The 14,835-nt window shown below is 47.5% G+C and overlaps 1 protein-coding gene across 5 annotated transcripts in view; it reads left to right on the top strand.

Annotated features, from left to right (window-relative positions):
• LOC140706095 (mannan-binding lectin serine protease 1-like) overlaps nt 1–14,835 on the top strand; it is a 99,874-nt gene that overhangs the window by 46,744 nt on the left and 38,295 nt on the right. For 4 of the 5 annotated variants that reach the window (XR_013543231.1, XM_078389722.1, XM_078389721.1 and 1 more), the window contains exon 8: nt 87–165. Coding sequence is in view for 4 of the 5 variants with exons in the window: in XM_078389722.1 (XP_078245848.1) it covers nt 87–165 (79 nt within the window). In the remaining variant the exon portion in view is untranslated. Of the gene's footprint in view, nt 1–86; nt 166–2,317; nt 2,789–14,835 lie in introns of those variants that run through there. The other variant, XM_078389724.1, reaches the window with a different exon arrangement.

Raw genomic sequence — 14,835 nt, 5'->3', positions numbered from 1 at the left:
ATTTTGGCTCTAGGGTGGAAACTGGCCATGGCTTGCCAGTGGGACACTCCCCTGCTACATGTCTACCTTTCCTTCCTTCCTTACAGGACGGTGTGGAGAGTGAAACGTTCCAGATCGAGTGTATGAAGGACGGGAGGTGGAGCAACGAGGTTCCACCCTGCACAAGTAAGGTCCATTTCCCCACCCTTTCTGAACAGATCCTTTCATCTGCTTATTTATTTATTTATTTATCCATCTATTTATTTGCATCCTGCTTTTCCATCAATTGCACTCAAACCTGATCCCAGCAGATCAGATGACAAGGGTCGCAATGCACAACAATAGAAATAATGATTAGTAACCATTACATTGACAGAGCAATACAACAGACTCTTATCAAGTAATGCCGTGTTGAATAAAATACAAATACCAGCCAAACTGAAGAAATTAAACACAACAGGATGAAGAGTAAGGATTAAAACAGGTATACCAGTCAGTTAACGAAGGTATAAAGCGGTTTTATAGACAAGGCCCCAACCATAAATTATATTCCCAAAGGAAGAGTGGACTCCTTAAGTTTAAACAATGTCAAAAGCCAGTGCAAACAAAGCTGATCAAACAGCCAGCAGCAACATAAAACCACAACTTCATCATACAAAGCAGACCATCTTCTTCCGGCTAGACTGTAGCTGGACCTCTAAGGAAACAATGAGCAATCATAAAGATAGTGAAGCCCTTTTTGAAGGCTGATCCTCTATAATACAAGATACTGTCATCATCAGTCTGTTCCCAATAGCCTGTCCGTGTGTTGCTCAAAGGTCTCCCTGGGAAACCTTTCAGAATCAGATGTGTTCTGCCACCATCTACCCAAAGAGGGATAGAAAACCCAGACATTTCATCCAATAGTTTCCACTGTACATTGTCCGCTCGGGTAAAAGGCACAAGTAGGAACTTCAGGCTTTCAGAAGGGGTCAGGATTGAGAAGCTGGGCTGCAGCATCAGTAAACGACAGGCATAATAAAACAGAAAGAAAGAAAAAAGAAGGGATGTGTGAATATTATCTGGTCTGGTTCACATCCAAACATTGCCAAAGAAATTAGGACCAATTCACCCTGAGCTGATTTGCAGGCGGCCGAAATTAATTTGTTCCCATGCTTCTACATATATGTATTTGTATATTAGTGGATTGGGAAGAGGAAAAACTCTGAAAAGGCAAAGGAAAAGGCTGTGACCTGAGGTGGAGGGGTATTACACGGCATTGCCAGGTTAGGGAATGTGGTGGAGCTTTGGTTTGTATACAAAACTACCGGCTTCCTTCTTCCCCATTGCCACAACTCTGCTCGCAACCTGGGTTCAATCCCAGGTAGACTCAATCTCAAGGTGGACTCAGCTTTCCATCCTTCCGGGATCGGTGAAATGGGTACCCTGCTCATTGGGGGGAGCAACGTGCGGCCTGCATAATTAAACTATAAACCACCCAGAGAACGCTTTAAGCGCTATTGGGCAGTATATGAGCAGCCCGCTTTTGCTTTTCTTCCTCCAGAGAGCTCAAGGCGATGCAAGTGTCCCTCCTCCCCATTTTAATAGTCACGACCATCCCATAAGGTAGACGAGTCTAAGACGGTGCCCGGCTCAAGGTCACCTCATGGGCCCCCCGCCTCAGTGAAGAATGACCTCCAATCTCCCCAGTACTTCTAATCACCACACCCCACCGGCTCAGATACCTCCCTGGGACCTTTTCCACCTCCCTGTTCTTGGCAACTTACTCAGACCTTGTGCCAACCCTGAAGCAAGTCCACGCCTGATTCAGTCGGAGTCCAACCTCTGCAGGAATCTTTTTTCCCCCCCCTTCCACTCCCGTTTAAGGAAGCAAACAGACTTTAAGAGATGGGTGGCTCTGGATGGAACGTAAGTTTCTATCCATGTCAAAAGACACAACGGGGGAACCTACACAGGTGGAAGCATGAATTCAGATGCACCAAGAGCCTGCACTGGCGGCTTATGCAGAATAATTTCCACACAGTGAGATCTTACCCTTGCCCTCCCAAAGATACAAACCAGGAGTGGTCAGGAGGTCAGTCCTAACAGCACAGGTGAGAAGCATTTTTCCCAGGTTCTTCCATGCAAAAAACGGTAGCAAAACCCCACCCCTACCTCCGTGTCTGCCCTCTGGTGAACTGAGGCTGTGCACCCTTATTAATGGCTTCCTATGTTACTGACCGCCTCCTGCATGCGCTTGCCTGATTACTAATTCCTCCATTCTCTGTCCCTGGTTTCCCCCACCCCACTCGCCTGCTTGCCTGCTTGCCTGCCTGCTTCCCTTCTGTCTTCGGAACAGTCGCTGCGGCTGAAACAACAGACAACAGGACAGTGGTAGTGGAGGACTCGAACCCAGTGGAAGCCTGACCCAACGTGCCAGGCGCACTGCGCCTCTAAGACGGGATCTCGCCTAGCAGCTTCTTAGCCTGATCTGGTGGGGGAGGCTTCGGACAGCGCTGGGAGCTGCCTCTCTGCCATCGCCTTTCCTGGGGTCCGTCAGGGGGCACCAGTGATGTCTCTGTTCTGTTTCCATCGTTTCACCTCCTTCTGCCGAGGCGTGCTCTTAACTCTGGCCGCGGCGAGCAAGAAAAGCAGAAAGTAGCGGCCTTTGCATGACATGGAACACGAGGCTGCTCGTAGGAACCGAATCCAGTGATGGTGGTGGGAACTTTGGGCTTCTCTTCGGATAACAACTGCGCCCGCCGGATTCCTCTCTTTTCATCCACTCCGCTGCTATATCCGCTGGAATGAAAGCTGGTTTTGCAAGGAATGGCTCGGCTCAGTTCCTTTTCTTGGTGGTGGTCCCTTCTGCTCCCTATGAACCCCTGCCTGCATTTCCTCTCTGGGGGACTGTAACAACCCCAGACCTACCAGGGTATGCCACAGTTTCACTAAGCTGCCACCAACCATTCCCTATAAGGAGTCACACAGACCAGGAATGGATTTTTAACAAATACAAGAACAAGGTTTATTTAAATAACACACAGGGAAAATAAAATGATCAAGTGAATAAGATACAGTAACGTGGCTTAGTCTCAATCATACATACACCAGTTTGGTTCACACAGAACACCTTTAAATAAAGCACAGACCCTGAACCTATCAGTTCTGGCTTCCCATACAGACACCTGAACCTATCAGGTTGGTACTGACTGACACACAGTAGTACCCTGTCTGACACACAGACTTCCACTCCAGCTTCTTCTCTCAGCTCTCCTTCAGCTCTCTCTAAACTTCTCCACACAGGCTTCACATATATATATACAGTACAGCCCCTCCTCCTGATGTCCCGCCTTCCACTCCCCATAGGATGGAACTTTCCCTCCAACCCATGACAGACAGGTAACATCAGTGCTGTATGTAACACCTCCCCTCTTTATAAGTTGTTTTGTAGGGGGAAAGCTAAAGTGCTTTTCACCAAAAAACAACCTGGATCCAAAACATACAAAACAGTTATACAATAACATACAATACCATACTTACGCTAGGATAAACATATCAATTAAGCATTTAAACATTTACCATCTACAATACATCAAGTTACCTTTATTCATACAAACCAAACATGTGTAATAAACAAGTACATTTAACCTTTGGTCACCAAAATATATACATAGTCCATGTTCCTTCCGCCGTCTTCATTCTTCGGGTCTTCTTGACAAGGCGTCAGCAACACAGTTCACTGACCCTCTGACCACCTTCACTTCAAAGTCATAGTCTTGCAGGTTTAAAGCCCACCTCATAAGTTTACTATTGTGGGTTTTCATTGTCTTTAACCATTGCAGTGGTGAATGGTCAGTGCACAGAATAAAATGTCTTCCCCAGATGTAAGGCTTGGCCTTCTGGATCGCGTAGACTATGGCCAGGCACTCCTTTTCCACGGTTGCCAAATGTCTCTCACCTTTCTGGAGTTTCCTACTCAGGTAGGACACTGGATGCTGGTCACCATTCTCATCCTCCTGGCAAAGAACTGCTCCTACCCCGCTGTTAGACGCATCGGTGTAGATGATGAACTCCCGGTCGAAGTCTGGAGCACGCAGCACTGGATAGTTGATGAGGGCCTCCTTCAACCTCTGGAACGCCTCCTCACAGTCGCTGGTCCACGGGATGCGGTCATCAGTCTTCTTCCTCGTCAGATCGGTCAGCGGAGCCGCAATCTCGCTAAACCTCGGGATGAACTTTCTGTAGTAGCCCACCAACCCAAGAAATGATTTGACTTTTTTCTTGGTGTTGGGTCTAGGCCAATCACGAACTGCTTCTATCTTGGCCTCTAGGGGTTTGATCACTCCTCCCCCTACTATGTGACCCAAATATTTTATTTCTGGGCTACCCAGCTGCAGTTTGTTCTCTTTGCAGGGCCTAGGCCAAAGCACTCCCTCCCCTGGGTTAAAGTGCCTCTCCCTGCCTTCGTGGTCATACCAGGTTTTCTGTCTGACCTTCTGAGCTTGCAGGTTTTCTGCTGCTAGCTCTAGGTTTCTCTTTAGGTCATTCATCAAGGTGTCTATATATGTCACAACATCTTGTGGGTCATCCTGGGTGATCTGCTCCCAATTTTGTTTGATCAAATCGAGTGGCCCTTTCACCCTTCTCCCAAATAAAAGTTCAAACGGACTGAACCCGGTACTGGCTTGTGGCACTGATCGATAAGCAAACAAAAGGGATTGCAGCTTCTGGTCCCAATTGTTTGGATTCTCCGCCAAGTAAGCCCTAATCATGCGCATTAGAGTCCCATTGAACTTCTCCGTTAACCCATTACTTTCAGGGTGATAGGCAGTGGTTTCCTTGTGTTTAATTCCACAGATTTGCCATAACCGTTTCATGAGCTTCGATGTAAACGATGTGCCCAAATCTGTGATTATTTCTGAGGCAAATCCCATCCTGGACATATACCCCACCAAGGCATCTGCCACTGTGTTAGTTTCAATGTTAGACAAGGGAATGGCTTCAGGGTACCTCGTGGCATGGTCCACAATGGTGAGAATGAACCTGTTCCCCCTCTTTGTGGCCTTGGGCAAAGGTCCCACAATATCCACCCCTATGCATTTGAACGGAGTGTCAATCACAGGCAAAGGGCACAACTTTGCTTTGGTCCTGTCACGGTTATTCCCCTGCCTCTGACACACATCACATTGTTTACAGAACTCCTTGATCTGCTTCCCTATTTCAGGCCAGTAAAAATTCTGTGTAATTCTCTGTTGTGTTTTGTTCACCCCTAAGTGCGCAGCAAACATGTCAGAGTGCCCCCTTTTTAAGATCATGGGGCGATACTTTTCAGGTACCACCAGCTGACTTCTGATCCCATCTCCCCCTTTTGAGATATTCCTCAGGGTCTCTCTATATAAAATTCCCTTTTTCTCACAAAATCTCACTGGGGTTTCAGGTGTTAGCTGGGCGTCTGTCACCTGTTCAAAACACTTTTGGAGAGTGTTTTGCTCTTGGCCAAATCGGCTGTCTGTGGTTAAAGTTTCAACCACAGCTTCGGAACTCCCCTCTGCTTCCGTCTCGGGCTCATCAGTACCCCCCTGAACTGTCCCCGTGGTAGCTTGTGAGCGTGTAATCACTAACACCCGTTTCACATGTTCAGCCAGGTCATTTCCCACGAGCACGGCTGCTGGCAGAGTCGATGAAATCGCTAGCCGCCAAACTCCCCTCCAGCCTTGAAAGTTCACAGGTACCTCGCTACTGGCAGCGAGATCACCTGTCCCTCAATCCCTGCCACCTTTATGCTCTCATTTGGGATTACATACTCCCTAGGAATAATATCTGGATGGCACAGGGTCACCTGGGAACAAGTATCCCTTAGCCCCCTATACTGATGGTCAAGTATTCCTACGTCCACCCCTGCGGTCTCAAACAACTGCGAATCTGTTCTCACTAGTAAGCAGCGCTTGACCTCCACAAGAGGACCATTTTCCTCAGCCTGATCAGCAGATGTAACTGTTCCAGATTGAGTAGCCATGGCAACAGGCTCCCTCAGTGACAAGGAGCTTTGCTCTTTCTGGACACAGAACACAGCTTTTGGCTTGGTTCCACTCAAATCATGAGGCACATTTCCTTTTAGCTGCTTTAATTTCTCACACTCTGAGATTAGATGGCCCTTTCCTTGACAGAAATAACATTTTCTGCTGTATTTTGAGTCTTTCTCATCTTGTTTTGGTTTTCCCTCCAAAATCTGAGGTCTTGGTTTCGTGTCTGAGGGCTTCCCTTCACCATGGGCCCCTCCCACTTGCTGGTTTTTTCCTGGTCCCTGAGAGTACTTGCTGTAGGTTTCTTTGGGTTTACCTACAGATTTCCCCTCACCTAAGGGCCTCCTTATTTGGGAAATAAAATCTGCGATTTCGGCCGCTTCGGCCACAGATTTCGGTTTCCTTTCCCTCAACTGGAACTTCAGTTCCCCATGCAGGACTGAATAAAACTGTTCCAGCGCTATCAGGTCTTTGAGCTGCTGGTATGTCTCTGTCCCCTCCTGCGACAGCCATTTCTCTAGCAGCCTCACCAGTTGGGCCCCCACTTGAGTAAAAGTCTGCTCTGGTTTCTTGGTGAGTGACCTGAATCTCTGCCTCAGCTGTTCCGCATTTATCCCATGTCTGGCAAACACCAGCTTTTTAAACTCTGCGAAATCTCTCAGCAATTCCTCTGGCATCTCTGCATATACTTCTGCCAGGCTGCCACTGATTAAAGATCGCATGATGGTCATCTTCTCAGTTTCCCTTACTGAGAAGTCCACAAACGCTCTTTCCACGAGGGAAAAGAACACCTCAGGGCAATCTCCCTTGTGGTATACAGGGAATTTCTTCAGGTCAGTTTTAGACAATTGGCCTCCCTCAGAATCCCTATTGTTATTATTGTTCTGATTCATCAGTTCCAATCTTCTTAACTCAAACGCCATTTTCTCTTTTTCCAGAGCAATTTTCTCTCTCTCCAATTCCAATTCATATTGTCTTTGTTTCTCTCTTTCCCTTTCCTCCATTTCAAATTGCCTCATCCTCAGTTCATGCTGTTGGGCTATGAGCATTTTCCTGAGTTCTGGGTTCTGTTCTCCCGTGCTCTCATCCTGCACTGAGCCAAATTCATCCTCAGAACCTTGGTCCACCTGGGGTTCCCTTGCTTCACCCATTTCTGCCATTTGGCTTCGAGTCAAGGGCATAATCCCCCCCCAGAACAGGCTGCTTTCAAAAGTCAAGCCTCAAAATAAAGCGACCACTTTTTCCCTTTGCCTCAGAACCAGCCTTCTATAGATTGCTGCTGTTCTTCAGCACTAACTTGCAACTGTTGCCAGCCAGAGTCCACCCCCCTCTGCTAGGCCTCTCAGCAGACAGGCTAGATCACTGCTACTTCACTCAGCTTTGCCTCAGCTTTTTTCCCGCCAAAACAAGTTGCCTCAGAGCTCCCTAATCTAGTCCCACCAATCTGAGGTCACACGTTCTTCCACTAGCGTACCTCCCCGTGAGGTAAGCCTAGAAGATTACCTACGCGCTCTCAGATTGTCCCTGACTAGACCCCCCTTGCTCTGGGCACACTTGCCAAGGCTTTGCTGGACCACTGGACAACTGGACCAGTCGTATCCCACACGCTGGACACCAATCAATGTAACAACCCCAGACCTACCAGGGTATGCCACAGTTTCACTAAGCTGCCACCAACCATTCCCTATAAGGAGTCACACAGACCAGGAATGGATTTTTAACAAATACAAGAACAAGGTTTATTTAAATAACACACAGGGAAAATAAAATGATCAAGTGAATAAGATACAGTAACGTGGCTTAGTCTCAATCATACATACACCAGTTTGGTTCACACAGAACACCTTTAAATAAAGCACAGACCCTGAACCTATCAGTTCTGGCTAACCATACAGACACCTGAACCTATCACACAGTAGTACCCTGACTGACACACAGTAGTACCCTGTCTGACACACAGACTTCCACTCCAGCTTCTTCTCTCAGCTCTCCTTCAGCTCTCTCTAAACTTCTCCACACAGGCTTCACATATATATATACAGTACAGCCCCTCCTCCTGATGTCCCGCCTTCCACTCCCCATAGGATGGAACTTTCCCTCCAACCCATGACAGACAGGTAACATCAGTGCTGTATGTAACAGGGACACCACTGGGTGTTTATGAACTAGTCCATGGAAGCATTACTCTTCTTTTGAATGGCTATTCCAGAATATCCCCCCCCCCAGCCAGCCATTAAGACCCGTGCTTATAATGTTACTTTTTGGACCAAGGCTAAATACTCTGCAACGGTTGGTTTAAAGAAGCTGACGTTTCTGGGCTCTGTACAGGCTGAAATCCAGTAGAAAGTCACCGCTGGAGTGGGTCCATTAAATCTGAAGGAATTTCATAGAATCACAGAATAACTGAGTTTGAAGGGGGTCCTTTGAGGCCATCAAGCCCAACCCCCTGCTCTGTGCAAGAATCCCAATCAAAGCTAATCTGACAGCGGGTTGTTCCATTTTCCCTTCAATGCCTCCAGCGTTGGAGTGCTCTCAAGGTCATTGGTGTGACAAACCCAGACCTACTGGGATCTATCACACAGTTACTAAGCTGCCACCAACCATTCCCTATAATAAGTCACACAGACCAGGGATGGATTTTTAAACAACAAAAGAATAAGGTTTATTTTAAATACAAACAGGGTAAATAAAACAATCAGGTGAATAAAATAAAGTAACGTGGCTTATTCTCACACACACAAGCATACAGTTTGGTTCACCTAGAACCTTTAACTTAAAGCACAGACCCTGAACCCATCAGTTCTGGCTAACCCACAGACCCCTGAACCTTTCAGGCTGGTACTCTGACACACAGTAGTACCCTGTCAGACACCCAGACTCCCACAACAGCTTCTTCTTCCCCAGCTGCTGCTTCGTCCCAACCCAGTGTCTCACAGTCTGTCTCAGCATCTCTCTTCACCACACAGGCATCACATATTTATACAGTACAGCCCCTCCTCCTGATGTCCCGCCTTCCACTCCCCATAGGATGGAACTTTCCCTCCAAACCCATGACAGACAGGTAACATCAGTGCTGTTATGTAACACCTCCCCTCTTTATAAGTTGTTTTGTAGGGGGAAAGCTAAGGTGCTTTTTCCCAAAAAAAACAACCTGTATAAAACACACAACACCAATTATACCTACCATATTATACTTACTTACATTCTAAGTTAAACATTTCAAATAGGCATTTAAACATTTACCATATACATTACATCAATTTACCTTTATTAATACAAACCAATTTAAAACCAGGTACATTTTAACTTTTTGTTTTCATTATATACATATAGTCCATGTTCTTTCGCCGTCTTCAGTCTTCAGGTCTTCTTGATAAGGCGTCAGCAACACAGTTCACTGACCCTCTGACCACCTTCACTTCAAAGTCATAGTCCTGTAAGTTCAAAGCCCACCTCATAAGTTTGCTATTGTGGGTTTTCATTGTCTTTAACCATTGCAATGGTGAATGGTCAGTACACAGAACAAAATGTCTTCCCCAGATGTAAGGCTTGGCCTTCTGGATCGCGTAGACTATGGCCAAACACTCCTTCTCCACGGTTGCCAAATGTCTCTCACCTTTTTGAAGTTTCCTACTCAGGTAGGACACTGGATGCTGGTCACCATTCTCATCCTCCTGGCACAGAACTGCTCCTACCCCGCTGTTAGACGCATCGGTGTAGATGATGAACTCCCGGTCGAAGTCTGGAGCACGCAGGACTGGATAGTTGATTAGCGCCTCCTTCAACCTCTGGAACGCCGCCTCACAGTCGCTGGTCCACGGGATGCGGTCATCAGCCTTCTTCCTCGTCAGATCGGTCAGCGGAGCCGCAATCTCGCTAAACCTCGGGATGAACTTTCTGTAGTAGCCCACCAACCCAAGAAATGATTTGACCTTTTTCTTGGTGTTGGGTCTAGGCCAATCACGAACTGCTTCTATTTTGGCCTCCAGGGGTTTTATCATTCCTCCCCCTACCATGTGACCCAAGTATTTTATTTCTGGGCTACCCAGCTGACACTTGCTGGCCTTTACTGTTAGCCCTGCTGCACTTAACCTCTGCAGCACTAACTCCAGGTGTATCAGGTGATCTTCCCAGGTATTACTGAAGATCCCTATGTCGTCAATGTAGGCCACTGTAAAGTCACTGAGCCCTGCCAAGGTCTGGTCCATCAGCCTTTGGAAGGTGGCTGGTGCATTTCTGAGACCAAAGCTCAGGACTCGAAACTCATAGAGACCAAAAGGGCTGCAAAAGGCAGTTTTTTCTTGATCCCTGGGATCAATTCTTAATTGCCAATATCCCTTTACCAGGTCCAATGATGAGATGAACCGACAACCCCCTATGGTTTCAATCAGGTTGTCTAGCCTGGGCATTGGGTAGGCATCAGGAGTGGTTACACGGTTTAATTTCCTGTAATCAACACAAAACCTAATGCTCCCATCAGGCTTGTCCACAAGGACTATTGGAGAGGACCAAGGACTAGAAGAGGGGACGATTATGTTCTCCCTCAGCATTTCGTCCAACTCCTTCCGCACCTTGTCCCTATAGGGTCCCGTTACTCGGTATGGGGATACTGCCTGCGGGGGTGCATCCCCTGTGTGGATCCGATGCATCACTCCCTTCACTATCCCCGGCTTGTTGGAAAACACCTGTTGATATTTTCTAAGCAGCATTTTTAGTTCTTGCTGCTGGTCTTGGGTGAGTGCAGGACTGATCTTTACCTCCTCTGGGTTGTATTTTACTTCCCCTCTACCCTCCCAGAAGGGTAATTCAGCTTCCTCACTCTCAGCTGCTTTTATCGCGAATAAAACCCTCTGTTCCCCTCTGTAGTAGGGTTTTAGGGCATTCACATGAACCACCCTCCTTGCTTGGTTCTCCTCCTGCTCTATTAGGTAGTTCAGGTCTGACATCTTGGAAATGACCCTATATGGTCCTGCCCATTTGAGCTGCAGTTTATTCTCTCTGCAGGGCCTAAGCCAAAGCACTTCCTCCCCTATGCATTTGAACGGAGTGTCAATCACAGGCAAAGGGCACAACTTTGCTTTGGTCCTGTCGCGGTTATTCCCCTGCCTTTGACACACATCACATTGCTTACAGAACTCCCTGATCTGCTTCCCTATGTCAGGCCAGTAGAAATTCTGTGTGATTCTTTGCTGTGTTTTGTTCACCCCTAAGTGTGCAGCAAACATGTCAGAGTGCCCCCTTTGTAAGATCATGGGGCGATACTTTTCAGGTACCACCAGTTGACTTCTGATCCCATCTCCCCCTTTTGAGATGTTCCTCAGGGTTTCTCTATATAAAATCCCCTTTTTCTCCAGAAATCTCACTGGGGTTTCAGGTGTTAGCTGGGCGTCCGTCACCTGTTCAAAACACTTTTGGAGAGTGGCGTCTGCCTTTTGCTCCTGTCCAAATCTGCTGTCTGTGGTTAAGGTTTCCACCACAGCTTCTGAACTTCCCTCTGCTTCCGTCTCTGGCTCATCATTACCCCCCTGAACTGTCCCTGTGGTGGCTTGTGAGCGTGTAATCACTAGCACCCGTTTCACATGTTCAGCCAGGTCATTTCCCACGAGCACGGCTGCTGGCAGAGTAGATGAAATCGCTATCCGCCAATCTCCCCTCCAGCCTTGAAAGTTGACAGGTACCTCTGCTACTGGCAGAGAGATTATCTGCCCCTCAATCCCTGCCACCTTCATGCTCTCATTTGGGATTATAAACTCCCTAGGGATGATATCTGGATGGCATAGGGTTACTTGGGAACAAGTGTCCCGCAGCCCCCTATACTGACGGTCAAGTATTCCTACGTCCACCCCTGCTGTCTCAAACAACTGAGAATCTGTTTTTATCAGCAAGCAGCGCTTTACCTCCAGAAGAGGACCATTTTCCTCAGCCTGATCAGCAGAGGCAGCTGTCCCAGACTGAGTAGCCATGGCAACAGGCTCCCTCTGTGACACTGAGCCTTGCTCTTTCTGGACACAGAACACAGCTTTTGGCTTGGTCCCACTAGAATTCTGAGGCACCATTCCTTTTAGCTGCTTTAATTTTTCACACACTGAGATTAGATGACCCTTTCCCTGACAGAAATAACATTTTCTAGTGTATTTGGATTCTCTCTCCTCTTGTTTCGGTTTTCCCTCCAAATTCTGAGGGCTTGGTTTCATGCCTGAGGGCTTCCCTTCACCATGGGCCCCTCCCCCTTGCTGGCTTTTCCCTGGTCCCTGAGAGTACTTGCTGTAGGTTTCTTTGGGTTTACCTACAGATTTCCCCTCACCCAAGGGCTTTCTTATTTGGGAGATAAAATCCGCGATTTCTGCGGCTGCTGCCACAGATTTCGGTTTCCTTTCCCTCACCTGGAATTTCAATTCCCCCTGCAGGACTGAATAGAACTGTTCCAGGGCTATCAAGTCTTTAAGCTGCTCATAGGTCTCTATTCCCTCCTGCGATAGCCATTTCTCAAGCAGCCTCACCAATTGGGCCCCCACTTGGGTAAAAGTCTGTTCTGGTTTCTTGGTGAGGGACCTGAATCTTTGTCTCAGCTGCTCTGCATTTATCCCATGTCTGGCAAACACCAGTTTTTTAAACTCTGCAAAATCTTTCATCAATTCCTCAGGCATCTCGGCATAAACCTCAGCCAGGCTACCACTGATTAAAGACCGCATGATGGTCATCTTCTCAGTTTCCCTTACTGAGAAGTCCACAAACGCTCTTTCCACTAAGGAAAAGAACACCTCAGGACAATCTCCCTTGTGGTACACAGGGAATTTCTTCAGGTCAGCCTTAGACAATTGGCCTCCCTCAGAATCCCTATTATTATTATTGTTCTGGTTCATCAGTTCCAGTTTTCTTAATTCAAACGCCATTTTCTCTCTCTCCAATGCCAATTCAAATTGTCTCTGTTTCTCCCTTTCCTCTCTTCTTTCTCTCTCTAATCTTTCCTCCATTTCCCTCACCCTCAGTTCATGCTGTTGGGCTAGGAGTATTTTTCTGAGTTCTGGGTCCTGCTCTCCTGTGCTGTCACCTTGCACTGAGCCAAATTCATCCTCAGAACCTTGGTCAATCTGGGGGTCTTTCACCTCACTCATGTCTGCTACTTGGCTTCGAGTCAAGGGCATACCCCCCCTCAGAACAGGCTGCTTTAAAAAGTCAAGCCTCAAAATAAAACGACCACTTTTTTCCTTTTACCTCAGAACCAGCTCTCCCTAGAGATTGCTGCTATTCTTCAGCACTAAAGTTGCAACAGTATCGAGTCAGAGCCTACCCCCCTCTGCTGGGCCTCTCAGCTGGCAAGCTAGCTCGCTGTTGCTACGCAGTTTTTCCTCAGCTTTTCCCGCCAAAACTAGGCTGCCTCAGAGCACCTTAATCTAAGTCTCCCCAGTTGGCACGTTCTTCTACTAGCGCACCTCCCCGTGAGGTACACCTAGAAGATTACCTACGCGCCTCAGACTGTCCCTGACTAGACCCCCCTTGCTCTGGGCACACCTGCCAAGGCTTTGCTGGACCGCTGGACAACTGGACCAGTCGTATCCCACACGCTGGACACCAATCAATGTGACAAACCCAGACCTACTGGGATCTATCACACAGTTACTAAGCTGCCACCAACCATTCCCTATAATAAGTCACACAGACCAGGGATGGATTTTTAAACAACAAAAGAATAAGGTTTATTTTAAATACAAACAGGGTAAATAAAACAATCAGGTGAATAAAATAAAGTAACGTGGCTTATTCTCACACACACAAGCATACAGTTTGGTTCACCTAGAACCTTTAACTTAAAGCACAGACCCTGAACCCATCAGTTCTGGCTAACCCACAGACCCCTGAACCTTTCAGGCTGGTACTCTGACACACAGTAGTACCCTGTCAGACACCCAGACTCCCACAACAGCTTCTTCTTCCCCAGCTGCTGCTTCGTCCCAACCCAGTGTCTCACAGTCTGTCTCAGCATCTCTCTTCACCACACAGGCATCACATATTTATACAGTACAGCCCCTCCTCCTGATGTCCCGCCTTCCACTCCCCATAGGATGGAACTTTCCCTCCAAACCCATGACAGACAGGTAACATCAGTGCTGTTATGTAACAATTGGCTCTATTGTCTTACTGCTCTAACGGTTAAGAAGTTTTCCCTGATATTCAATCTGAATTTGGCTTCCTGTAACTTGAGCCCATTATGACGTGTCCTGCTCTCTGGTGAGTCACTGATTCAATGGGCCTACTCTGCTTGTAACTTACTACTGGGTTTCAGCCATTGAGTCTTCTATCATGAATTAGAAAATGGGTTCATCTCCAGTATGAAGCACCCTAAGAGCCTAGCATGATCTCACCAGCAGTCCCAGAGCATCCTATTTCCAGACATGCAGCTGGAAATAAGATGCTCTGCCAGACATGCAGCTGCCCGGCCCTGTCCATCACTGCACCCTAAGTTCCCTTATCAGGAGATGTCCGAGACTGAACCAGGGATCCTTCACACACACAATGCAGGCACTTGACCACCGAGCTGCTGGTCTTGGTCAAAGCTTCTAGAATACTCTGCCCTTCAGAGGAGACCTATGTTGGGCTGGACAGACCAGCAGGGCCAGAACCTCATAGGGTACCCTCTCAAACAGAGCAGTCATCCACAGAGAGAGTTCTCCCACTGCACCTCAGCCGCTCAGCCATAAAATTATGCAAGCGCCCAGAGGTCCCTCACACAGTCCACACCAGTGACGGTTGTGAAACCCAAATCTCTCCTCTCCTCAATTTCCTAGCAAGACCTTGACAATGAGGTGGCCCTTCGTTTGCAAGTATCTTAACATTCTTTTTGATGGGTAAT

The sequence above is a fragment of the Pogona vitticeps genome, chromosome 3 (assembly GCF_051106095.1).
Source record: "Pogona vitticeps strain Pit_001003342236 chromosome 3, PviZW2.1, whole genome shotgun sequence".
NCBI classification, from domain to species: domain Eukaryota; kingdom Metazoa; phylum Chordata; class Lepidosauria; order Squamata; family Agamidae; genus Pogona; species Pogona vitticeps.
The sequence above is the reverse complement of the archived record's forward strand: the minus strand, read 5'-3'. Positions and strand labels throughout refer to the sequence as shown.